The sequence below is a fragment of the Bufo bufo genome, chromosome 2, assembly GCF_905171765.1.
Source record: "Bufo bufo chromosome 2, aBufBuf1.1, whole genome shotgun sequence".
NCBI lineage: Eukaryota > Metazoa > Chordata > Amphibia > Anura > Bufonidae > Bufo > Bufo bufo.
The window spans coordinates 410,374,824-410,402,764 of record NC_053390.1 but is presented as its reverse complement, the minus strand read 5'-3'; the positions used below and the strand labels follow the sequence as shown (position 1 = coordinate 410,402,764).

The following is a 27,941-nucleotide window of genomic DNA, read 5'->3' as shown; positions in this document are numbered from 1 at the left end:
GGAAAATTAAAACAATATTTAGTTTTTTGAAAATCCTTTTCCTGTTAATTTTTTTTCCCTTCACAATAATTTATAATAAGTAGATGTAAAACTAAGTAAAAGAGGATTCCTTTTTCGGTATGATTTCTCCTGGGAGGACAAAACCTTTTCCTGGTGACACTCCAGCTTTCAGCGCTTCCGGCCAGCTCTGTGTTTCACTGTAGGTGCGTAAAATATCGAACACTGTAAAACAGAATAACGTATTTTAAGGAACACTGGGACATAAAAACATCCTGCACAAAAACAATGAATATGTATTGGCAAAAATATTGTGCATTGATCAAGGCCATTTTCACACGAACACTAAGGAGTCCATATGAAGGGTGCAATACTCGGCCCTTGCATAGGAACCCTACAGAGATCCAAGTACAGTGCAGCTGAACAATAGAAGGGTACTCTGTTCATGTGAATGTGGCCTTATAGGAAATCTATGATGTCTAGTCCTGTGGGTTTCTGTTACTAAGGGCTCATGCACACCATAGGGCCACCGTATGTGGACGCAGGACCCATTCACTTGAATGGGGTCGGCATTCTAAAAAAAATGTAGTGCATGCACTACTTTTTTGCGGTGCGGAGGCACTGACAGAAAAACCCACGGAAGCGCTACTTAGGGCTTTCGATCCGTCCCTCCGTTCCGCACAGTATCTCCCGGATTGCAGACGTGTGATACGATGCACACACGGCCGATGCCCGTATATTGCGGACCCACTATTTGATCAAAAAGTCACACACACTCCAAAATGATATCAATAAAAACTACAGATTGTCCCGCAAAAAATGTGCCCCCCACACAGCTCAGTAGATTTAACTATAAAAAAAAGTTTACATTTATTTTTACACTATTTAGACATAAAAAACCTATACATATGTGGTATTGTTGTAGTCATACTAACCCAGAGAATGAGGGGCACAGGTCAGTTTTGCCACAAAGGGAACAAAACACGTAAAACGGTGGAGGATTTTTTTTTTTTTTTTTCCAATTCTGCCACATTTGGAATTTTTTTCCCTCGCTTTCCACTACATTGTATGCCATATTAAATGGTGGCATTAGAAAGTACAACTTGTCCCGCAAAAAAATACGACGTCATACAGCTATGTGAACGGAAATATAAAAAAGTTATGGCTTAAAGGGACACTGACAGGCCAAAACAGCATATATAGTTAGATATATCACATTACAGGTCTTATACAGTCTTTTAAAAGCATATAACTATCCCCCCTGTCCACCTTATAAAGAGCGAAATATAAAGTTTTATAACCTGCATCTGCGGTCAGCAATCTGCCCAAGGGGCGGCGTTTCATGTGAAAATGCGCCCAGCCAGCCTTCCCAACTGCCGTTCTTAAGCCCCGCCCAGCTCATCATTATTCACTTCGCTGGGCGGCGGCTAGAACTCTCCCCAGTCCCGATCCTGCGCCTGCGCAATTCAATCCTCCGGGCATCGTTCATGCCCAATCTTCTGCGCCTGCGCCCCGCCGTGCCGTTAGATTGCGCCTGCGTACACACACCAGCCTGCGTCTTCGAGGCAGCTGCAGCCTCAGCCATGCACTGTTCAGAGCAGCGCTTCAGAGCACTGCTCACTCACATCATATAAGGGGTTAAATTATAGTGCGTCCGACGGCACGGCCCGGAGGATTGAATTGCGCAGGATCGGGACTGGGGAGAGTTCTAGCCGCCGCCCAGCGAAGTGAATAATGATGAGCTGGGCGGGGCTTAAGAACGGCAGTTGGGAGCGGCTGGCTGGGCGCATTTTCACATGAAACGCCGCCCCTTGGGCAGATTGCTGACCGCAGATGCAGGTTATAAAACTTTATATTTCGCTCTTTATAAGGTGGACAGGGGGGATAGTTATATGCTTTTAAAAGACTGTATAAGACCTGTAATGTGATATATCTAACTATATATGCTGTTTTGGCCTGTCAGTGTCCCTTTAAGGAAGAGAGGGAAGAAAAATAAAAACGCAAAAATGAAAATAACCTCCAGTATCCTAAGGGTTAAAGAAGAAGTACTAAGTTTTAGCAAAATCAATATATATAGATATCATGGGGTTTATAGAATATATATCACTGTTCCAGCATAGAAAAGAACCCCTAAAAGGATCCCATGGGATCCACTATACATAACACAAAAAATACATACAGGATATGTGACCGATAATTACATCCAGCACTAGATAGTAACCTGGGGTACGGGAATAATTATCCCTATGTCTACCCCTATCCTATGACCTCAGCCCAGGGAAGGCTCCTGATGGTGGAGGCCCCCTGTCTGCGTACCTAGACTACTGTCCCTAGAGGGGAACTGCAGGGATTGTTCTAGAGTGCCCCAGGTATGAGGTGAGGATAATGAAGTACCGTTAGTACACTAATTAGCTGGATGAAAGAAAAACAAAACACATAGTACAGACATATACAAAACATATAGATAGTCAGGGTTGACTTTATAGTCATACGCCTGGTTTACCTCGATGCGTTTCCCCCTAGACAGTGCTATGGGATCATCAGGAGGTTCAGTAAAACACTGTTAGTCTATACAATGTTAGTGCAACAAGATAAGTACTGGCATATAGCCAGGTCACACAGACAAAATCAGATGGTCGCTCCGCACATAGTTGTATTTGGGCCAAAATACATGCTTTATAGCACCATTCCAGGCTAGTCAAAGACAGACATTGGTTATGGTGTCTGGATCAGAATCCCTTGAGACCAACAGGTGTGTTCCGCATCAGTTCAGATGATATGATACACCCCAGCAAGCTATCGTCCCTGTTGTCTCACTATGACAGAGTCTTAATAAGACCCACAATGATGAAGGCCTCCCCTCGGTCACCGTTCCCCCTGGTAGGCGAAGGAAGAAGTAGGATGAAATCTCTGAAAGGAATGAACAGATTTACTTTCTTCCAATCTGCAGAAGCTGTTGCCATTTTTTTTAAATGATGAATGGAAAAATACCTTGAAATACCTGTACATGGTACAACTACATTGTCGAGACATTTAGGTGAAAAAAAAGGTGCCTTTGGTGTTCAGCTCCTGCCGAAATCTTAGGATGATCTGCACCAGTACACATACAAGCGGAAAGCTACAAACGTCTTTACTTCACTTTCTGGGCGAATATAAAAACTTTTGTAACTCGCCTTGATTGATAGCCAGTATCTCGGAGTGGAAGTTCTTCACATTAACCTTCTTAACCATGTATTCCTGTATTGGCAGTCGTGCAGTTTGCAGGCCATTGTGTTTAGCTTTTTGATATGTTACTTTCTAAAAATAAAAAAAAAGTTATATTTTGTTATAAAATGCACTAAGAACACTGCTCATTTATGTTACTCCTTCTGTATTGCCATGGTCACTGCAGGCATCAGTGACCCCTAAGTACAATGTATAGACTGGATCCAATGATGTTCCACTGAAAATTGCAGAAAAGTCCTCAAGCAAACCATGTTTCTCTATGGAAGTTATTGCAGTCGCTTGGGGATGACTGCTGCATGTAAATGTACTAGGGATCGACCGATTATTGGTTTTACCGATATTATCGGCCGATATTCAGTATTTTGACCGGTATCGGTATCGGCATCTATTTTGCCGATATACCGATAACGTATGGGTAACCCGGATCGCGCTGCTGACAGCGCTCTCTGTGTTCCCTCAGCAGCACAGGGGAGAAGGAAGCAGTGTCTCCCTCCGCCTGTGATGCCGCTGCCGCCAATGGGAGGAAGGAGGGCAAGAGAAGGGGAGGGGCTATGACCACTGCGCCACCAATGAAGAGAAATCTCTCATTCATTCAAATTGAACAGGAGGCGGGAGCTGGCTGCAGAATCACATAGCCGACTCCCGACCTCTATGAGCAATAGCTGCGATCTGCGGTAGTTAACCCCTCAGGTGCCGCGGATCGCAGCTACCGCTCATAGAGGTCGGGAGCCGGCTATGTGATTCTGCAGCCAGCTCCCGCCTCCTGTATATGAATTAACTTGAGCCCCCCAGTATTAATCATTGGTGGCGCAGTGCGCCCCCCCAATATTAAACATTGGTGGCGCAGTGCGCCCCCCCCACCCCAGTATTAAAAACATTGGTGGCGCAGTGCTCCCCCACCCAAGCCCCCCCAGTATTAATCATTGGTGGCAGTGGCCACAGGATCCCCTCTCCCCTGCTCCTCCGATCGGAGCCCCAGCAGTGTAATCCTGGGGCTCCGATTGGTTACCATGGCAGCCAGGACGCTATTGAAGCCCTGGCTGCCATGTTCAGCTCCATGCTGCTGTGTGCACAGAGCACAGAGCAGCAGGGACCGTGTGAGCTCCTATTCACCCTGATAGAGATCTATCAGGGGGAATAGGACAAGGGTTCTAGACCCTAAGGGGGCTAAAAGTTAGTAAAAATAAAATAAAAATATTAAGTATAAATGAAAAAGAAAGATTTACGAAAAAAATTAAAAACTATACGTAACAATAAACATTAATTTTCAGCAGATTTGTGTAGGAATTTTTATTTTTCTTCAAAAATGAAAATTCCCAGAATATCGGTATAAATTATCGGCTATCGGCCTGAAAGTTCACAAATTATCGGTATCGGCCCTAAAAAATCAATATCGGTCGATCCCTAAAATGTACATTTCTCACCCGTTCTGATTCAGTTCACACAGTAACACCATAAACTGCTGAAATATTTCTTTAGTTAACACACCTTCTGGACACTTTCATCCACAAGTCCTCCAAGAATATACACTTTTGTAGGATCAATGTCTTCCAGGACTTAAAGAAAAAAATAGGATTAGACTTATTTTCAATTTTTTGGGGAATATTTGAAAATAAAACCATAAAGGAAATATAAATTAAGTGACCAGAAACATTACAAATTATAATAATTATAAGAAAAGAGAGACTTCTGTTACAAAAGTGCAGTTGTAGAATATTAATGACACGCGATAAATCTTTTCAAAGGTAATGCATTAACATGATGTCCACTGAGGCCAGAGACACCAAATACTGGAGTCTGCAGAGCTCATGCCTGTCCATTCCTGTGTGCACATCAGGGGCGTGGGAACCTAAAGTGGCCCTGGAAAAATAAAAAGTGGCCCCATGTCGTAGGCGGGTCCAAATTCATAGAAGGCAGGGCAAGCAATACCGTAGCACAGCACTAACTACTACCCCAGCAGAAGCAAATACCAAAATTGCAGCACAAAACACTGCCAACCCAATGCAGTATTCAACTGTATCACCACCTGAGGACGGGGATACAGTTGAATTAAGGAGGGCACCTGCGGCTGCCGGCCAGGTGCATAAGTACCTGTGGCTCCTAACAGTTATTAATGCTGAGAGCATCAGACCATTATGTACCTGGCCGTAAGGAGGGCACCGGTGGCCCCATGAGCATTGGCCCACCAGAAAAATTTCCATCTAGGGCCAATGGCCAGTCCACCCCTGGTTCACATTTACTATAGGAATCTGAAACCACAATAGCTGATCCTGCTACAATACATCAAAGTCAATCTACTTACCATGGTCAGAGTCTGGAGTGAGATAAACTATTGTCTCCAGTGGAAACAGATCAAGAAAGCTGGCTTCTGTAGTTTCAACCTGAAAACAGAAAAAAAGACAACATTTTACAGTTTTATAAAAGACCCTTAACCCCAAGTCTTTGAAAATCAACCAATAAAAACAGCAGATATTTTAGTGGTCAAGCCTGTAATATGCCCCCCTATTATTATATAGTAGGAGACCTTTAGATAGTAATAAGGACTATATATATAAAACATGAAGCAGAAAGTTATATAGCTCACAGAACTCCAAGGTGACTTCTAGTAAACTTAAAAGGGATTGTCCCAAGGTTTCACATTTTTCACCTATCCCCAGGATAGGGGATAAGTGTTTTATTGGTGGGGGTCCCGTGTCCCCTGTTTAAGTAAAGTTAAGCATGTGCACTGCTGCTCCATTCATTTCTTTGGGACTGATGGAGATAGCTGAATACGATACAGTGGTCTCTCAAGATACAATATTAATTGGTTCCAGGACGACCATTGTATGTCGAAACCATTGTAAGTTGAGTAATCCGTTCCAAAGCCCCAAAATGTCATCCAAGATAAGAGAAAATGAAGATTAAAGAAAAATAAGCAGATAACTAAGACAGGTAATATAAGTCCTTACATATAACAGTCAGGAATAGCTGCTAACTAGCAACTGATATACTGTAGCTATTTTACCAGAGAAATGGTCTTGATTGGTTGGATCTCAGTCTGAAACATTGTATGTTGAGTCTGGCTTGCACTTACGATGGGTCAGAAAAGACCATTGTATGTTGGAAATATTGTATCCTGAGGCCATTGTATCTTGAGGGACCACTGTACTCTGGATAGCGGATACACTTTAATCTTGGGACAAGCCCTTAAATGCTGATCTAAAACTGTTATAATTCAAGGAGAAGAACTTACCAGATAATGGACAAATCCATCATTCATTCTCACACATTCATCATATAACAGACTGTTTTCTACAAAACCTGTCAGGTACAGCCAAAATGGTTTTGCAGCTTTCTTGTTGGAACCATAAAGTCTTCTGATTTGAGCAGCAAGGCGGCACATCTCCTAGAACACCAACGAGCAACACATAAGCATTAAAAAAAAATACATTTCCCCCCAAAATGACACTAAATAGCAATAGGTCCATGCCTAATATAAAGGGAAGTGCTGGTGACACGTTAATAGTAAAGTCCACCAGCCTTGTGTAATGGAGAAGTGGATGACCTGGTGTGTAGAACACCTGGAGGTCTAGCAGGGTCATGTCTAGTTGGTGTGCATGTTGCTCAACAGTCTCCTGAATGCATTTGTGTGCTCACTATCAAGCTCAGTGCTTGCAGACATGATCTACATGTACAGGGCTAGATGCATACTGTAATTGAGGGAAATGTGTTGGCAGAGTAGGGGATTTAACCACCTCAGCCCCCAGTGCTTAAACACCCTGAAAGACCAGGCCACTTTTTACACTTCTGACCTACACTACTTTCACCGTTTATTGCTCGGTCATGCAACTTACCACCCAAATGAATTTTACCTCCTTTTCTTCTCACTAATAGAGCTTTCATTTGGTGGTATTTCATTGCTGCTGACATTTTTACTTTTTTTGTTATTAATCGAAATTTAACGATTTTTTTGCAAAAAAATGACATTTTTCACTTTCAGTTGTAAAATTTAGCAAAAAAAACGACATCCATATAGAAATTTTGCTCTAAATTTATAGTTCTACATGTCTTTGATAAAAAAAAAATGTTTGGGTAAAAAAAAAATGGTTTGGGTAAAAGTTATAGCGTTTACAAACTATGGTACAAAAATGTGAATTTCCGCTTTTTGAAGCAGCTCTGACTTTCTGAGCACCTGTCATGTTTCCTGAGGTTCTACAATGCCCAGACAGTACAAACACCCCACAAATGACCCCATTTCTGAAAGTACACACCCTAAGGTATTCGCTGATGGGCATAGTGAGTTCATAGAACTTTTTATTTTTTGTCACAAGTTAGCGGAAAATGATGATTTTTTTTTTTTTTTTTTTTTTTCTTACAAAGTCTCATATTCCACTAACTTGTGACAAAAAATAAAAAGTTCTAGGAACTCACTATGCCCATCAGCGAATACCTTGGGGTCTCTTCTTTCCAAAATGGGGTCACTTGTGGGGTAGTTATACTGCCCTGGCATTCTAGGGGCCCAAATGTGTGGTAAGGAGTTTGAAATCAAATTCTGTAAAAAATGACCTGTGAAATCCGAAAGGTGCTCTTTGGAATATGGGCCCCTTTGCCCACCTAGGCTGCAAAAAAGTGTCACACATCTGGTATCTCCGTACTCAGGAGAAGGTGGGGGAATGTGTTTTGGGGTGTCATTTTATATATACCCATGCTGGGTGAGAGAAATATCTTGGCAAAAGACAACTTTTCCCATTTTTTTATACAAAGTTGTCATTTGACCAAGATATTTATCTCACCCAGCATGGGTATATGTAAAAAGACACCCCAAAACACATTCCTCAACTTCTCCTGAGTACGGGGATACCAGATGTGTGACACTTTTTTGCAGCCTAGGTGGGCAAAGGGGCCCATATTCCAAAGAGCACCTTTCGGATTTCACTCCTCATTTTTTCCTGAATTTGATTTCAAACTCCTTACCACACATTTGGGCCCCTAGAATACCAGGGCAGTATAACTACCCCACAAGTGACCCCATTTTGGAAAGAAGACACCCCAAGGTATTCCGTGAGGGGCATGGCGAGTTCCTAGAATTTTTTATTTTTTGTCACAAGTTAGTGGAAAATGATGATTTTTTTTTTTTTTTTTTTTTTTCATACAAAGTCTCATATTCCACTAACTTGTGACAAAAAATAAAAACTTCCATGAACTCACTATGCCCATCAGCGAATACCTTGGGGTCTCTTCTTTCCAAAATGGGGTCACTTGTGGGGTAGTTATACTGCCCTGGCATTCTAGGGGCCCAAATGTGTGGTAAGTAGGTAAATGACCTGTGAAATCCGAAAGGTGCTCTTTGGAATGTGGGCCCCTTTGCCCACCTAGGCTGCAAAAAAGTGTCACACATCTGGTATCTCTGTATTCAGGAGAAGTTGAGGAATGTGTTTTGGGGTGTCTTTTTACATATACCCATGCTGGGTGAGATAAATATCTTGGTCAAATGCCAACTTTGTATAAAAAAATGGGAAAAGTTGTCTTTTGCCAAGATATTTCTCTCACCCAGCATGGGTATATGTAAAATGACACCCCAAAACACATTCCCCAACTTCTCCTGAGTACGGAGATACCAGATGTGTGACACTTTTTTGCAGCCTAGGTGGGCAAAGGGGCCCATATTCAAAAGAGCACCTTTCGGATTTCACAGGTCATTTTTTACAGAATTTGATTTCAAACTCCTTACCACACATTTGGGCCCCTAGAATGCCAGGGCAGTATAACTACCCCACAAGTGACCCCATTTTGGAAAGAAGAGACCCCAAGGTATTCGCTGATGGGCATAGTGAGTTCATGGAACTTTTTATTTTTTGTCACAAGTTAGTGGAATATGAGACTTTGTATGAAAAAAAAAAAAAAAAAAAAAATCATCATTTTCCACTAACTTGTGACAAAAAATAAAAAATTCTAGGAACTCGCCATGCCCCTCACGGAATACCTTGGGGTGTCTTCTTTCCAAAATGGGGTCACTTGTGGGGTAGTTATACTGCCCTGGCATTTTCCAGGGGCCCTAATGTGTGGTAAGTAGGTAAATGACCTGTGAAATCCTAAAGGTGCTCTTTGGAATATGGGCCCCTTTGCCCACCTAGGCTGCAAAAAAGTGTCACACATGTGGTATCGCCGTATTCAGGAGAAGTTGGGGAATGTGTTTTGGGGTGTCATTTTACATATACCCATGCTGGGTGAGAGAAATATCTTGGCAAAAGACAACTTTTCCCATTTTTTTTATACAAAGTTGGCATTTGACCAAGATATTTCTCTCACCCAGCATGGGTATATGTAAAATGACACCCCAAAACACATTCCCCAACTTCTCCTGAGTACGGCGATACCAGATGTGTGACACTTTTTTGCAGCCTAGATGCGCAAAGGTGCCCAAATTCCTTTTAGGAGGGCATTTTTAGACATTTGGATACCAGACTTCTTCTCACGCTTTGGGGCCCCTAGAATGCCAGGGCAGTATAAATACCCCACATGTGACCCCATTTTGGAAAGAAGACACCCCAAGGTATTCAATGAGGGGCATGGCGAGTTCATAGAAATTTTTTTTTTTTGGCACAAGTTAGCGGAAATTGATATTTTTAATTTTTTTCTCACAAAGTCTCCCGTTCCGCTAACTTGGGACAAAAATTTCAATCTTTCATGGACTCAATATGCCCCTCACGGAATACCTGGGGGTGTCTTCTTTCCGAAATGGGGTCACATGTGGGGTATTTATACTGCCCTGGCATTCTAGGGGCCCTAAAGCGTGAGAAGAAGTCTGGAATATAAATGTCTAAAAAATTTTACGCATTTGGATTCCGTGAGGGGTATGGTGAGTTCATGTGAGATTTTATTTTTTGACACAAGTTAGTGGAATATGAGACTTTGTAAGAAAAAAAAAAAAAATTCCGCTAACTTGGGCCAAAAAAATATCTGAATGGAGCCTTACAGAGGGGTGATCAATGACAGGGGGGTGATCAATGACAGGGGGGTGATCAATGACAGGGGGGTTGATCAATGACAGGGGGGTTGATCAATGACAGAGGGGTGATCAGGGAGTCTATATGGGGTGATAACCACAGTCATTGATCATGCCCCTGTAAGGCTTCATTCAGACGACCGGATGCGTTTTGCGGATCCGATCCATGTATCAGTGCATCCGTAAAAATCATGCGGACATCTGAATGGAGCTTTACAGGGGGGTGATCAGGGAGTCTATATGGGGTGATCACCACAGTCATTGATCACGCCCGTGTAAGGCTTCATTCAGACGTCCGGATGCGTTTTGCGGATCCGATCCATCTATCAGTGCATCCGTGAAAATCATGCGGACATCTGAATGGAGCTTTACAGGGGGTAATCAATGACAGGGGGGTAATCAATGACAGGGGGGTAATCAGGGAGTCTATATGGGGTGATCACCACAGTCATTGATCATGCCCCTGTAAGGCTTCATTCAGACGTCCGGATGCGTTTTGCGGATCCGATCCATCTATCAGTGCATCCGTAAAAATCATGCGGACGTCTGAATGGAGCTTTACAGGGGGGTAATCAATGACAGGGGGGTGATCACCACAGTCATTGATCATGCCCCTGTAAGGCTTCATTCAGACGACCGGATGCGTTTTGCGGATCCGATCCATGTATCAGTGCATCCGTAAAAATCATGCGGACATCTGAATGGAGCTTTACAGGGGGGTGATCAGGGAGTCTATATGGGGTGATCACCACAGTCATTGATCACGCCCCTGTAAGGCTTCATTCAGACGTCCGGATGCGTTTTGCGGATCCGATCCATCTATCAGTGGATCCGTAAAAATCATGCGGACGTCTGAATGGAGCTTTACAGGGGGTTGATCAATGACAGGGGGGTAATCAATGACAGGGGGTGATCAGGGAGTCTATATGGGGTGATCAGGGGTGATCAGGGGCTAATAAGGGGTTAATAAGTGACGGGGGGGGGGGGGTGTAGTGTAGTGTAGTGGTGCTTGGTGCTACTTTACTGAGCTACCTGTGTCCTCTGGTGGTCAATCCAAACAAAGGGGACCACCAGAGGACCAGGTAGCAGGTATATTAGACGCTGTTATCAAAACAGCGTCTAATATACCTGTTAGGGGTTAAAAAAAACCACATCTCCAGCCTGCCAGCGAACGATCGCCGCTGGCAGGCTGGAGATCAACTCTCTTACCTTCCGTTCCTGTGAGCGCGCGCGCCTGTGTGCGCGCGTTCACAGGAAGTCTCGCGTCTCGCGAGATGACGCGTATATGCGTGACTGTGCGCAGGGCTGCCACCTCCGGAACGCGATCCTGCGTTAGGCGGTCCGGAGGTGGTTAACAAAGTGCATTCTGGCAAGGTTCCTGTATGGGGTGTTCTAGGTTCACAGGGAGGGACGGCAATCCACTGCCCTTAGGTCTCTTGCCTCCAAGGCAGGTTATCAGTTAAATCCTATCTACTGGCTGCTTACCCCTATACATAACTGTATGTGATTTTGTACTTTGCACATGGGCCCCGTTTGTGTGATATTTATGGTCTTTGAATAGTGTTTTATTCTATAAATATTAGAGATTGTTTTGTTTAGAAGCAAAAAGACATGTAAAAAAAAAAAAAATGGCCAAAATTTACTAATGTGCGAGTGCCAAAAATCTGTCTAAATGGTGCAATTTGGCACATCTAGGGTTTCTACACTCTAGACCAGGCATGCTCAACCTGTGGCCCTCCAGCTGTTGGAAAACTACAACTCCCATAATTCCTGGACAGCCTACAGCTATCAGCCTACAGAAGTGCATGGTGGGAGTTGTAGTTTTACAACAGCTGGAGGGCCGTAGGTTGAGCATCTCTGCTCTAGACAGTCTGTCTAAGTTTACGCCATCTTCAGGGTTAGTAAATCTGGGCCACAGTGTCAGCCTTACAAATTAGTAATTTCTTGAAAACATACTGAGTGACATTTATTAAGACTGGTGCTCCCATACGCCAGTCTTGATCCCTCTGAATTGGAGTGAGATGCGCCAAATTTATTAAGAGGCAGACACCTCTTAACCCCTTAGTGACCACCCATACGTGTTTTTACGGCGGTCACTAATGGGACTTAGGCTGGGCTGCTGCTTTGTTATGGCGGCTCAGTCTAAGCGCTGCATGGGTCCACATGCAGCGGGGACCCGGCTCTCACATGAAAGTGGCAGCCTTGCTCTTACAGCCCAGACAGGCAGGAATGCTGATCCAGGCTGTTTAACACTTTACATGCCGCGGGCAATGGCGCCCGCCGCATGTAAAGTGCTGACAGAGGGAGCGGACTTCCTCTGTCTCCCATCGGCACCCCGCAAATGCGATCACGGGGTGCCGCTGTGTGTGAAGGCTGCCTGGGGTCTGATGTAGGCCCCAGACCAGCCTTCAGTTATTTCCCTCTCTGGCACAGCCTTCTGGTCAATGTTAGAATGGCATTGCCATTAAAATGCAATGCACTATAGGGATAGTGCATTGCATTTTAAAAGCAATCAAAAAGCTGTCTGTTATAGTCCCCTTGTGGGACTATTAAGTGTTTAAAAAAAAAAAAAAAAAAAAAGCATATATTCAATAAAAAAATCACATTAGAAAAAAAATTACGCTTTTTTTTCGATTGAAAATACGCTTTTCAATGAAAAAAATAGCAAAAAAAATAATCTTACCCATATGTTTGGTATTGCCGCGTCCGTAACAACTCGGACTACATAAATATCATGAAAATTATCCCCTATGGTGAACGCTGTAAAAAAAAAGCGATCAAAAAGACTTACATTACTCTTACCGGTAATCGTTTTTTCCCTTTAGCCTCCACAACGGCAGTAAACATGGAGATTATCCCGCCTTCTCAGGGACAGGAAACAGCTTTGTGGATCAGCCCATATAAGGCCCCCTCCCTCTTACCTCTCCAGTTAGTAACCTAGTACTCAGAGATAAATGCAAGGAAGGTTTAATAAAGATCAAAAGTAACAAATATCAGAGCCAGTCTGCTCTAACTTAGAAGAACATATATTTCATCAATAGAATATACACATAAGTATTTATACGTATTAAATAATGTATATCTATATATAGTAGTTTTTTTTTTTTTTTTTTGGGGGGGGAATTCCTCCTGCCGTTGTGGAGGCTAAAGGGAAAAAACGATTACCGGTAAGAGTAATGTAAGTCTTTTCCCTACGCTTTCACAACGGCAGTAAACATGGAGGAAGTAACATAGGATAACAGCCTAGGGTGGGACAACTGCAGATAGGACCCTCCGCCCAAAGGCTAAATCCCTATTTGCAGAAACATCTAATCTGTAATGTCTAAAAAAAGTACATGGATTGGACCATGTGGCTGCACGGCAAATGTCCTCTAAGGAAGCTGAAGCACCCTCGGCCCAGGATGTGGCTAGGGCCCTGGTAGAGTGAGCTTTGAGAAACGGTGGAGGAGGAACACCTTCTGTCTGGTAGGCTAGATAGATACAGGACTTGATCCATCTTGATATTGAAGTCTTGCTGGCCGCTTTTCCCTTCAACATGCCCAGGTATTGAATTAGAAGTTGATTAGTCTTCCTAATCTCCTTAGTGGCTTCCAGGTATTGGAGGACACATCTCCTGACGTCCAGGTTATGAAGAAGTCTCTCTTTTTCGTTCTTTGCTGCGAGGCCTTTATCCAACCCTGCTTGGAGAAAGTCCAGTATGAGGGACATCTGAGGTTCTCCTGACGGGTCGTATTTATCCTTCCCGAAGAGCAGAAAGGATTTCCAGGCCCTTAGATATATTTTCGAGGTGACCGGTTTCCTACTAAGAAGTAAGGTGGAGATCACTTTCCCGGAGAAACCTTTTTTCCTCAGGATGTTTCTTTCAGCCTCCAGGCCGTCAGACGGAGTTGGGTGACTTGAGGATGAGAAACCGGACCCTGAAGTAGAAGGTCTGGGCGAGGAGGGAGGATCCAGAATTCTTCTCCTGCTAGAATCTTCAGGATCGGAAACCATGATCTGCGGGGCCAAAATGGAGTGATCAGAATGATTCGTACTCTTTCTTCCAAAATCTTTGCTATGACCCGCTGTATGAGGGAGAATGGTGGGACTGTATATAACAGGACTGGTGGCCAGGGTACCGAGAGCGCATCCACCTTTAAGGGTTGATCTTCTACTGCCAGAGAGTAGAAATTCGGAACCTGTTTGTTTTTTCTTCTGGCGAACAGGTCGATCTTCGGCGTTCCCCACCTGGAACAGATCTGCTTGAATACCTGAGGGTTTAGCATCCACTCTCCTGCGTTTAGCTGGTCCCGGCTGAGGAAATCCGCCACCTGACTCTCTTTTCCTCTCACATGGGCTGCTGAAAGGGACTGAATATTCTTTTCTGCCCAACTGAAGATTTTTCTCACCACCAGGGCTAGCGATAGGCTTCTTGTGCCGCCCTGTTTTTTCAGGTACTCCACTGTTGTAGAGTTGCCCGACAAGATCTTTACATTCCTCTGCAGGAGGGAGGGTGTAAATGTTTTCAGGGCTTCCCAAACCGCGGACAATTCTCTCTTGTTGGAGGAGGCTTTTTTCAGAACAAGACTCCACTGGCCTTGAGCTAGTTTCCCTTCCATGTGGGCTCCCCATCCTTGTTGGCTTATCTCCCCCGGACGAGGGTTCTCCATATATCTGTCTGGTGGGCAGGTTTTTAACTCTAGACTGTACCCGTTTTTTATGACTGACAGAACCCATGGAGAGGCCTGGATATTTACCCAGGCAGGATAGAATTGGGACAGCCTTCCTCCCACTACGCTTTTGGCGTCATTGAGTAGAGGTGTGGGCCGATTTGTCAGGGTTAAACAGGAACCCTCTGCCTTTACCCCTATTGGACTGCCAGGCTGGTCTAGTGTCCCTTCTTTTTTGGTCCGGCCTACCCCGGTTCTGAGACCGAAAGGACCGCCTTTGTTGAAAAAATTTTGATTCTGTAGGAAAGCCCTTTTTTCTATCTGAAGCTTTCTCTAGAATGTCGTCCAAGGCCGTACCGAACACCCTATCTCCCTCACATGGCAGAGTGCACAGCTTGTTCTTGGAGGCTGTGTCACCGGACCAGGTGCGTAACCATACTGCTCTTCTAGCAGAGTTAGAGAGGGGAGCAGATCTGGCTGAAAGCTTCACTATGTCTGCTGACGCGTCTGCCATAAAATTAGCGGCCTGTTTTAGCATAGGTATAGAAGCTAGGATTTGATCTCGTGGAGTGCCTGACTCTAGATGTTCCTCCAACTGTCCCAACCAAAGGCCCAGGGTTCTCGCCGTATAAGTTGCAGAGATCCCTGGTCTTAGAGTGGCCGTAGAGGATTCCCACATCTTTTTAAGGAGGTTTTCACATCTTTTGTCCATCGGATCTTTAAGAAGGCCGAGGTCTTCAAATGGAAGGGCAGTTTTTTTGGAGATTCTTGCTACTGGGGCATCTACTTTAGGGGTCTTATCCCAGGCCACAGAATCTTCTTCCGCGAAAGGGTATTTTCTCTTTAACCACTTAGAGGCGGATTGTTTTTTCTCAGGGTCTCTCCATTCTGAGTGTATTAAAGCTCGGATGTTAGGGTGGACGGGAAAGACTCGTTTTTTCTTGTCCCCTAATCCAGCAAACAATTGGTCCTGAACTGAAAAGGGGTTCTCTGGGCTCTTCCAGGCTTATTGTAGCCCTAATGGTTTTCAGTAGGGAATTCGTTTCCTCAACTGAACAGAGAGGTTTACCGCCTGCTTGATCTGAAATATCAGAGTCAGACCCAGAGGAAATTTCACCTTCATCCAGGTCAGAGTCCTGCACATTAGGGACTATGGCTCCTGAGGTAGATGGTCTGGGAGACAATGTAGATAACTTAGCTTCTACAGCTGCACCCACTTCTTCTCTGATTATGGTTTTCAGACTCTCAATTAAAGATGGGGTCTCTTCTGACACAACCTTGTCACAACACTTTTGGCACAATGATTTCTTGTATGTACCAGACAGCGATTTCTTGCACATTACGCATTTTTTCTTCAAAGGTGGATCCTTTTTTGAGGATTCTTTACCCTGAGAGACACAAAATTGGAGAGGAAAGTTTTATCCTTAGTCTCTAAAGAGAAGGGTAAAGAACCACCACCAAGGAGACCCCCATACAGGATAAGGCACCCTGTTATTTAGTAATGGGAGGAGGCTTACCGGGCTAGAGGGCCTGGAGGAATCTGTGGGCCGCCTGGGCGAATCGTCAGCTTGCTGGGACATTCTCAGGAGAAGAGCGCAGGAGCTGCATGGAACGCCGGCAGCCGCGCTCCTTTACTTCCTGGTTCCCAACGATGACGACATTATGCTCCGCCCCCCCTCGCGTCACGCGCCGGCCTCCGACGTCACATAGAATTCAACTGCCGGCGCGCGCGCATAGGGGAAATGTGTGGGGAGCGCTCCCAGGCCCAGGAACGCTCCCCCGGCTCGCAGAAACAGGGCCGGTCCGCACTGGACGCGGGTCCAAAAGCCCGGGGTGGCCAGCAACGCTGGACTTAAACCACAGGGAAGGAGGAACTTCTTGCAGAGTTCCGCGACCCTATCCCCTGCCTCAGCCCTCCGGCCAGAGCCGGGATAACAAACCGAAAAGGCTGGGCGCGTGACTGATCCATCCGGCAAGTCCTGACCTTCTGAGGGACAGGAAAACAACTGGAGAGGTAAGAGGGAGGGGGCCTTATATGGGCTGATCCACAAAGCTGTTTCCTGTCCCTGAGAAGGCGGGATAATCTCCATGTTTACTGCCGTTGTGGAGGCGTAGGGAAAAGCGCCATTTACTCCAAAATGATACCAATGAAAAAGACAAGTCGTCCCACAAAAATTAAGCCCTCACACAACTCCATAGAAAGAAAAATAAAAAAGTAAAAAAAAGGGTTTTTATTGCAAAAAAGTAGTAAAATGTAAAAAAAAAATATATATGTATTTGGTATCACTGTAATCGTACTGACCCAGAGAATAAAGGTATTATGTTATTTATACCGGAAAATGAATGCTGTAAAATTTATAATGTAAAAATGCAGTGGCAGTATTGCTGTTTTTCCCATCTCCCTCCCAGAAAAAGTTAATCAGAAAGTTATGTATACCCCAAAATTGCGCCATTAAAAACTACTACTTGTCCCGCAAAAAACAAGCCCTCAAAAAGCTATATGGACGGAAAAATAAAAAAGTTATAGCTCTTGGAACGTAACGAAAAAAGGAAGAAAAACGCTTGGTCAGTAAGGCCCAAAACAGGCTGGTCACTAAGGGGTTAATAAATTGGGCGCTTCTCTGGCAGTTCATACTCCAGAACCTAAAGTCTACGCCATCCAGGGGCGGTCGTGTGAAATAGTTCAATGTCATGCATAAGGCATGAAGACAATTCATATTTCACAAAAACTGAAGAGCGATCATTGAGCTCACTGCACAGGCAAATAAAATCTGATCAAGGCTTATTAAATGGCTTCGGTCACCAGCTTCACAGCATTAGAACAGGCTCACCCGTGTGCTGGTCAGCAGAATTGACCTGTCTTGGTCCCATCGTGATATGTGGCTGCAATTTGGTGAATAAAGAACCTTAATATATGCAAATGAGCCTCTGGGGGCAACGGGGGCGTTGACGTTACTCCTCGAGGCTCCGCTCTCCCTGCTGCATTGTGAACCTCATCACGCCTGGCCCTGACTTCTCATAACGCCTCATGTCTGCAGGCGCAGCACAAAAGAGAACAGCCGGATATTAGGCTTAGTGGCCAGGGCGAATACTGCAGGACTTTAGGTTTTTCGTTTTCATATAGATATAGACATGGAAAATTTAAAATACAGGCATATAAGGAGATGAACTGGTGTTACCTTCTTGCTCATGTGGTCGGTCATACTCAAGTCAATGCAAAGCCTAGGGCCAGCATCTTTTGCTCCTAAGAGACGTTCTTTGGTTAAAGCTTTTAGAAACTTTTTGCTGTGCTGATGGCAGTCAGTACCTGGAACACAAAGGATCAGAAGACAGTTAACCCCTTAGGCTCCACCTACTTTAGTCCTTAACGACATGGTGATTACTTTGTTTCTGCAATATGAAGGCCACAATCCTCTGTATGGGGGATTCTTATTTTTTTTTGTGGGATGAGGTGTATTTTTTAACCATGCGGCATGAATTACACAATAACTTTATTGTGTGGGTCAGAAGAAGTAACATTGCAGTCTATGGGAGTTTCCTTATGTTCTAGTTAGGAGCTACTGCTGTGGTAGCCTCAGATCCTTCCGAGGGACCGAGGCCAGCACAAAGAATGAATGCCTTTTTTGGCCCCAGGAGCGCAGCACTTCATGGGAAAGACACCTCCGATATAAGCCCCGGATGTCTGTTGTGTGAAACAGCAGAAACCCAGCAACTATGCCGCTCGCTTGGCTCCGGAGCAGGCGCCATATTTAAAGTCCTGACATCTGCCGTACATGTACAGTAAATGTTGGGAAGGGGGTAAAAGGGGTATTCCAGTTCAAACACCTTTTCAGTGGGCTGCATATGGTGAAAAAAAATATGGTGGATGGTCTTAAGTTTTATACTTTTTGTAACCGTTTCTGCACCCGTTCCATTTTATCAATGTATTTTTGTAGGTGGGGTCTCCAGAACTGGACACAGTATTCCAGATGTTGTCTCACTAAGACTCTATACAGCAGGATATTGAAGATAAGGGTCGGCACTGCCTTGTGATGGCTGCGGTGCACGTGTCAAGAGGTCGGCGTCCCAGCAAACAATGTAAAGAAGAGGACCGGCACTCGCAAATGGAATTTTCACTGCTGTGGTTTATTCAGTCACTCTTAAAGACATAGTGACGCGTTTCAGCACATAGAAGGTGCTTTCATCAGACCATACAACACACTACTATCATTGTGTCTTATATACATTCAAAAGGTAAAGGGACTGACGTCATGAGATGTAAGGCTCCTCCCACATGGAGGCCGATACAGGTTCAGTTGTGTGCATACCATAGACCATGGGAATCAATGTAAAGCGGTGGAAAAATTCAAGTCCGCTGAAAATCAAACATAAATCAAAGTATAAGCATTATGCATATTATGCAAACATGATCAAGCATTAGATAAAGCCAGAAATATTGTAATCCCTGTTGAGGCCTCTTGGTTCCACCGTTTGAAGTCGGTGGATCCAGTACGCCTCTCTCTTTAGGAGCATTTTATTCCTATCGCCACCGCGGCGGGGTAATGGTACATTTTCGATCACTTGAAATCGCAGTTGGGATATTGCATGTCTTTTCTCATGAAAATGGTGCGGTAAAGGAAGCAGTAAATTCTCGGTGCGAATAGTGGACTTGTGTTTGCTTAATCTGTCTTTGATGCGCATAGAGGTTTCACCCACATAGAGCAAACCACAGGGACATTTGAGGATGTATATGACGTGTTTGCTGTCACATGTGAACATGCCCTTAATTGGGATCTGTTCACCGGAATGGGGATGTGTAAGATAGGCGCCTTTAATGACACTGGAGCAGTTGTTACAGTTCAGGCATGGGAATGTGCCCTGACGTGGAGTGGTCAGTGTGGTCTGTCGCAGACTGGGTTTAATGGTGCCTATGTCGGCTCGAATAATTTTATCCCGGATATTATCTGATCTTTTGAAGCACATCATGGGCGGAGTCTGGAATGCCTCTATCTGGGGGTATGACCTCGAGACTACGTGCCAGTGTTTATTAATAATGCCTCTGATCTTCTGTGTCCATGGGTGATATTTCACCACTAATGGGATGCGGGGTGGTTTATTTGTTTTCTCTTCCTGCGGTTGATCGAGTTTTTTCTTTTGGGTTTCTAGTAGATGTCTGGGATAGCCTCTATTGAGAAATTTATTGGTCATCTCTTTCATCCTTGTTTGACAGGTGTCAGGATCCGTGACGATCCTTTTTACACGTTGGTACTGTGAAAAGGGGATACTTTTTTTAATTGCTGGGGGATGACTACTTGCGAAGGTAAGCAAACTATTGCGATCCGTTTCTTTAGTGAATAGATCGGTACACACCGTGCCATCATCACTGCGTATTACCCACGTATCCAAAAAAGATATTTTCCGATGATCAAAGTGCATGGTGAACTGTAGTTCACTCCAAATGGAGTTAAGGTAGAAATTGAACTCCGTGAGGGATCGAACGTCGCCTCGCCACACGCAAAACACGTCATCAATAAATCTACGCCAAAATGTACAATGTTTCAAGAATAAAGGATTAGAATAGACAAATTCGCTTTCAAATGATGACATGTAGCTATTTGCATAGGGCGGCGCGACGTTCGATCCCATCGCGGTCCCGCGACACTGTTGGAAAAACGGCCTCAACAGGGATTACAATATTTCTGGCTTTATCTAATGCTTGATCATGTTTGCATAATATGCATAATGCTTATACTTTGATTTATGTTTGATTTTCAGCGGACTTGAATTTTTCCACCGCTTTACATTGATTCCCATGGTCTATGGTATGCACACAACTGAACCTGTATCGGCCTCCATGTGGGAGGAGCCTTACATCTCATGACGTCAGTCCCTTTACCTTTTGAATGTATATAAGACACAATGATAGTAGTGTGTTGTATGGTCTGATGAAAGCACCTTCTATGTGCTGAAACGCGTCACTATGTCTTTAAGAGTGACTGAATAAACCACAGCAGTGAAAATTCCATTTGCGAGTGCCGGTCCTCTTCTTTACATTCTATACAGCAGGATCATGAGCTCTCTCTTCCTACTGGTTATCTCTAGTTATTGAGTTAAGAATCCTTCTAGCTTTCCCAGCAGCCTGCCCACACTGGGCACTCATTTTGAAGCTGTCGGATATCAGGACCGCTAGATCCTTTTCTTCTGAAGTGCTAACGATAATTAGGTCTCATGCACACAACCGTATTTTTGGCCCATGTCAGATCCAAATTTTTTGAGGATTGCACACGGACCCATTCATTTCTATGGGGTCGCAAAAAATGTGGACAGCGTACGGATGGCATCCGAGTGCTATTCGCATCCATGTACATCAGGCCTTAGACAGAGGATTCCTTCTCTCCAAGTGCATTATTTCATGTCTGAAAACACTGATGTTCCATGGTTTTGACCATTTTTATATGCCTTTAGGACGATCAACCCTATTACACACTTTTAAGTCATCCGAAACAGGCAAACCTTGGCTACCAAACCTTCTCCTATGTCACCTAGAAACAAATAACAGGGCCCAGAACAGACCATTGGGGTACACCACTGATTGTAAGTAAAGGAATGATGAGCCTAAGATCTTCCATAAGATGAAGATCTCAGATGTGGCATATCACCTGCATTGGCATCCTCACACTGCCTGGCTTTTCTTCTCTCTTTTTCCTGTCTTCTTTTACTTTTTTTCGCTGCAATGATTTTTTCCCAGTGTTTCTGTTTTCTCATTACATTCCTCTGAGGAGAATTTGCAAAAAATGTACATTACTATGTGTAACTGCAGTATATACTACGTTTGTGGCCCTTGCAACCAATATTAGGACAGAACTATATATGGCAGCCACTCTTTTATTGACCCCTGTCCATGCTGGAAGCTTACCCGTAATGACCGAAGAACAGTGAAGACAACCGGAAGGGACCAAAGGAGCCAGAACCGGGCATCGGGCAGCAGGTGAGTATGCTTCCCTTCAAAGCTCCGGCGGGGAGGAAGTGGTATTTAAGAAAAAAAGGCAATCCTGGACAACACCTTTAAAAAGGCTATGGACATCTTTGGGGGTAATTCTTTTCACTGCATTCTACTGATGTTGGGCTAAAATTTGTTTTGTCTTTTTCAAATTTTTTTTTATTAAACAGTTTTTCCTCTACACTTTCAGTTTCAATGCATCTGCAGACTGCTGCTTTACTGTGGATCTGTCAGGGAGATGATAAGACAATTCTATCTATAGCCCTTCTCTCTGAACTCCTGACAGCTTATAAACTCTCATTTAAAGGGATATTCCAATTTCATTATATTGATTACCTATCCACGGGATAGTGATGACCAATGATCAGGATGACCAATGCCTGATTCACGGCATGCCCACCCATCAGATGTTTGAAGGGCTTGCACCACTCCTGTGAGCGTTGAATCCTCTTCAGTGTTTTTCAGCAGGCCATCTAGCCTGTAGCGGCAGTGTAATTGATGCTACCTCTCCTATTCAAGGGAACAGGATGAACAGCTGTAATTCATACTGCAGTGTCCCTACAATCGACATGTGGTGACAAGGATGCAGCACTCACACAAGTGCTGAGGTCCCTTCAAATAACTGATCAGTGGAGGTGCTGGGAATTGATGAGGACAGGTCATCAATATCATAAAACTGGACAGCCCCTTAAAGGGATTCGGTCACCAGTTTTTTACCCCCCCATTTAAAAATATGGTTATGTTCATGGAGCTCTAGCGATTCCTAATGTGGTCTTATAACCGAAATCTGTGGGCTGATTTTGTCTAAAAAACTTTATAACTAACCTGTCATTCATCTCACAAAGGTGCCCAAGGGGATGCTCATGTCTTCCAGATGCCGCCCGCACCCGCCGCCGTTCGTGCCCAGCTCCTCCTTTGCTGTCATCAGCGCTAAGAATCCTTTGCTACGCCTCCGGCTCTCCCTCACTCCCCCCTCCTTCTTCTCTAACATCCCGCGCGTGCGCACAGGCCTCTGACAGGCTGGCGCCAGTGTTCAGGTCATCGGGAGGTTGAGCGAAGTGCCGGCGCATGCGCACTTCGCTCCATGAAGCCGAACGGAGAAGTCCGCACGGGCGCATCAGGCACAGGCCTGTGCGCACGCGCGGGATGTTAGAGAAGAAGGAGGGGGGAGTGAGGGAGAGCCGGAGGCGTAGCAAAGGATTCTGAGGCGGCGCTGATGACAGCAAAGGAGGAGCTGGGCACGAACGGCAGCGGGTGCGGGCGGCATCTGGAAGACATGAGCATCCCCTTGGGCACCTTTGTGAGATGAATGACAGGTTAGTTATAACGTTTTTTAGACAAAATCAGCCCACAGATTTCGGTTATAAGACCACATTAGGAATCGCTAGAGCTCCATGAACATAACAATATTTTTAAATGGGGGGGTAAAAAACTGGTGACAGAATCCCTTTAAAGCTAAATTCCTATCAAACTGATGAGAATTAAGCTATAATGAATGTTTATGAGCTGTTAGGTAAGTATAGATAAGGACTACAGAGCAGCTCTCTGACATATTCACTTTGAAGCAGAAACCAACAGTCTGCAGACGCACTTAAAAAAAAGCTGAAGATAAAAAAAACTATTGAAAATGTTTTAATAATTTTTTTTTTAGCACAAATGGGTAAATGCCATGATAAAAAAAATTGCCCCCAAAAGTGCCCATAGTCTTACTTTATACTGTCGACTAGGGTTGCACTGCGTATCAAACATTCGATACCCAATCGATACGATACCAGGATTTGCGGTTTTCCGGTACTAGGCTGTACTACTGTGCAGCCTAGTATCTTTTAGAGAACATGGCGCACGCGGCCCTCGGCACGCACCATGTTCTCATCAGCTGGCACAGTGGAAAACGAAGGAGTCCCTCCCTCCCACTGTGACGTGACCGCCACTGCCACCAATGAAAAGATTAAGGGGAGGGTCTGTGAACCTGCTGCTGGCAATGAATATAATACTGAGGAGGGTGGGATCCCGCCGAACCCTGTCAATTAAGGCTACTTTCACACTTGCGGCAGAGTGATCCGGCAAGCAGTAAAAAAGCAGTCTTAAAAATGCCTGATCAGTCAAAAAAAATGCATTGAAATGCCGGATCCGTCTTTCCAGTGTCATCCGGCAATACGGATTCGGCATTGATTTTTTTTCACCTTTTTTTTCAGTCTGCGCATGCCGGCACTAATACATTCCTATGGGAAAAAATGCTGGATCCGGCATGCCTGGTTTTATCTTTTGCCTGATCAGTCAAAAAGACTGAACTGAAGACATCCTGTTGCATCCTGAACGGATTACTCTCCATTCAGAATGCATGGGGATATACCTGATCAGTTATTCTCCGGTATAGAGCCCTTTTGACGGAACTCAGTGCCGGACAAGAAAAACGCTAGTGTGAAAGTACCCTAGGGCTACTTTCACACTAGCGTTTTTTGCGATCAGTCATGGATCTGCAAAAACGCTTCCGTTACCATAATACAACCGCATGAACGGATCCGGTTGTATTACGTCTTCTATATCCATGACGTCTTGAACACCACTGAAAGTCAATGGGGGACGGATCCGTTTTCTATTGTGCCAGAGAAAACGGATCCGTCCCCATTGACTTACATTGTGTGCCAGGACGGATCCTTTTGACTCCACTTCATCAGGCGGACAGCAAAACGCTGCAGGTAGCGTTTTGGTGTCCGCCTCCAGAGCCGAATGGTGACTGAACAGAGGCAAACTGATGCATTCTGAGCGGATCCTTTTCCATTCAGAATGCATTAGGGCAAAACTGATCCGTTTTGGACCGCTTGTGACAGCCCTGAACGGATCTCAGAAACGGAAAGTCAAATCGCTAGTGTGAAAATAGCCTAGACCTGAGTGGTTAATTGACGTAGTTCTGCGGGATTGCCATTCCCTGTCATCGAGGCCGGCTGTCGGCTGTGTGATACAGCCGGCGCCCGCCACGTATGTTTGTATTTAGGGGTTAATTATATTCATTGGTGGCACAGTGGTCACAGGCCCCCCCATCCTCCTCAGTATTATATTCATTGGTGGTGCAGTGGCCACAGGGCCCCCCACCTAATCATTTTCATTGGTGGTAGTGGCAGCATCCAATCAGAGCCCCAGCAGTGAAATAGCAGAACTCTGATCGGTTACCATTGCAGCCAGGACACTACTAAAGCCATCCATGGCTGCCATGGTAAGCTCCCTGCTGCTGTGTGCACAAAGCCCAGGACAGCAGGGACAGTGTAAAATCCTATTCAACCTAATACAGCTCTATTAAGGTGAATAGGACAAGGGTTCTAGCCCATTGACTTGAATGGGTCCATGATCCATAAATAAACGGCAAAAGATAGCACATGTCCTATCTTTTGCGGTGCGGAGGCAAGGACCCGAGTGTTTCTGTGGGCTTCCAACAGTGCCTCTGCTCCGCAAAAGATAGGACATGTCCTATCTTTTGCCGTATTTTGCGATAGCAGACCCATTCCAGTCAATGGCTCTGCATCCGCAGCACGGAGTGCACACGGCCGGTGCCTGTGTATTGCAGACCCGCTGCTTGTAGTATGCAGCACGGGTATGGCGACCATACGGTCATGTGAATGAGCCCTTAATTTGATTAATCGCCCAGCCCTTTGTCAGAAAAATCTCCCAACGAGCAGCCCTGATCTATACAACTGTGCGCCATGCAGCTGGTGGAAACGGTCATAACCCAATGCCAGCACACTCACCGAACAAGAAGCTTGGTTCTCCTGAGAGTGTAACCCAGGATCATTACTTTCCACATCTATATGTATTAAAGTGAGGTGATCTATTAAAGAGCTGACTTCTCCAGGTGCCTCGGTTCTGCTGCCTGCTCCATCAGGAACCTCTCCAGCTTCTCCCATGTTAGTTACTGTCTCACAGCAGATCTTGTTTTCAGCAGACTTCATCATGTCGCCTTCTTCATGACTGGTCTAGAAACATGACAATGCATTAGTTATGTGTAACGCAAGATTATGTCCGTTATCAGAGGGGAACTTTGTGCAATTTTCTTAAAATATGGACACACAACAAGTTGCCTCATGAATGGAAGGCGGTCTCTATCTTCTCCATCCCCTGAAGAGCAGCTGTAAATGAATGGCCGTCCATGTAATGCAGGGATTGGACAGGTCTACAGGAGCGGGGGAGGTTCATAGAAGGGGTGCCCTAAGCAGGGAAGTGCCCTTTATGACTGCCGTATACCTAACAGGGCATATGGCCAGGGGTTGTCTAAGACAAACCCTTTAGCAGTGTGAATACTACTACTCCATCGCCATGAATGATCAGGGTGGTTGTCATTCTACAATACCAGAGTAAAGCTCAGCCCTGTGACCCCCATGTAAGGCTTTGTCAGGAACCTCCATCACAGTCAGATACAAAAGCAGAAGAAAAAAATCATGCCGCAGACTGGACTACTTTGTCCTGTAAAGTGCCAGGATTCCTTAGGGAAGCCTGACCATAATAGGGTCCATCAGGAGTCCTTCATTTCCGTCATATACCAGATCGCTTTTTCTGTACCTAGAACAGACTAGAAGAACTGCAACATCTAGGCAGATGTGAACACAGCCCTAATAAAGAAATCTCGGTCTTGCATCAGGCTCTACCACACATGACATCAATGGGTCAGTCAGAGAAATCTGTCCCCAATACGAGCTAAAGACATCTACGTCCTTATCAGAACTGAATGTGTAGGGTGGTCACCCAGCTCACATGACATACTGAGAGGTAGCAGTAATGTGTAAACGTTTCATCACCATTAGGCTCCATTCACACATCCGTGGTGTGTTGCAGACCCGCAAATTGCGGATCCGCAACACACCCGCCCGGCACCCCTATAGAAATGCCTATTCTTGTCCGCAAGCTGCGGACAATAATAGGACATGTTCTATTTTTTGCGGAGCTGCGGACCTGAAGATCGGGGCCGCGCTCCGCAAATGCGGATGAGGACAGCACACTGTGTGCTGTCCGCATCCATTCCGTCCCCATAGAAAATGAATGGGTCCGCACCCGTTCCGCAAAATTGCGAAACGGATGCGGACCCATTTGCGGACGTGTGAATGGAGCCTAAAAGGGGCTTTCCAGCATTCAGAAATGTTTGCCAACAGCTCTGGCGGTCCTCCATGCTTTCATTGCAGTACAGGCATGTGTCCGCTGCAGTCAGTCCCTGACCTCAGTGAAGATGTCGGCATGTACACCATGGGACCACTGAGCCCAGTGCCTGGCGGCAGCAGTCGTGTGGGTGTACGGCCTGTGACTGGCTGCCACTGGGACAAGAGACTACGGCATGTGACCGATGTAGTCAGTCCCTGACCTCAGTGATGATGTCAGCATGTAAACCATGAGACCACTGTGCCCAGTGCCTGGCGGCAGCAGTCGTGTGGATGTACAGCCTGTGACTGGCTGCCACTGGGACAAGAGACTACGGCATGTGACTGATGTAGTCAGTCCTTGACCTCAGTGATGATGTCGGCATGATAGATTGATAGATAGATAGATAGATAGATAGATAGATAGATAGATAGATATGAGATAGATAGATAAGAGATAGATAGATATATAGATAATAGACAGATAGATAGATAATAGATAGATAGTAGATAAGAGATAGATAGATATGAGATAGATAGGAGATATAGATAGATAGATAGATAGATAGATAGATAGATAGATAGATAGATAGATAGATAGATAGATATGAGATAGAGATAGTTCCTGGGATACATTCCGGGTGAATACAGACTACTTAGAGTTCACACCATTCATACTGGAGCGCTGCGGACATTCCATTCATATGCACCAAAAGCCCTAATCAAGGTCTACTGCGCATGCCCCGGGTCATTTTCCTTTTTATTGGCACGTATCTCGTCAGACTGTATTCAGATGTGCAGTTCAGGCCCACTGTAGAAAGCCGCAGCAGACCGCTCAGCTGTTCCTATGTGAGCGGAGCTTATGAAGGACGTCACTACTCACCATTGACTTCATCCTGCTGGGACACGCGCTGCTCGCTTTACGTGACGTCATCACTCAGCGCACATCAAGTGCCAGGCATCATTGAGTAGGCGGGATCACGGAG

General features: G+C 45.0%; 1 protein-coding gene across 1 annotated transcript; it reads right to left on the bottom strand.

Annotated features, from left to right (window-relative positions):
* Positions 1 to 23: 23 nt before the first annotated feature.
* On the bottom strand, positions 24 to 27,941 carry TRMT10B (tRNA methyltransferase 10B). Its single transcript, XM_040417276.1, has 9 exons — positions 27,839 to 27,941; positions 25,579 to 25,803; positions 21,495 to 21,609; positions 18,036 to 18,163; positions 6,455 to 6,607; positions 5,525 to 5,603; positions 4,711 to 4,778; positions 3,171 to 3,294; positions 24 to 222 (listed from the first exon to the last, which is right to left on the bottom strand). The coding sequence occupies exons 1-9, from the start codon at positions 27,887 to 27,889 to the stop codon at positions 92 to 94; spliced, it is 1,074 nt and encodes a 357-aa protein (XP_040273210.1). The 5' UTR covers positions 27,890 to 27,941; the 3' UTR covers positions 24 to 91.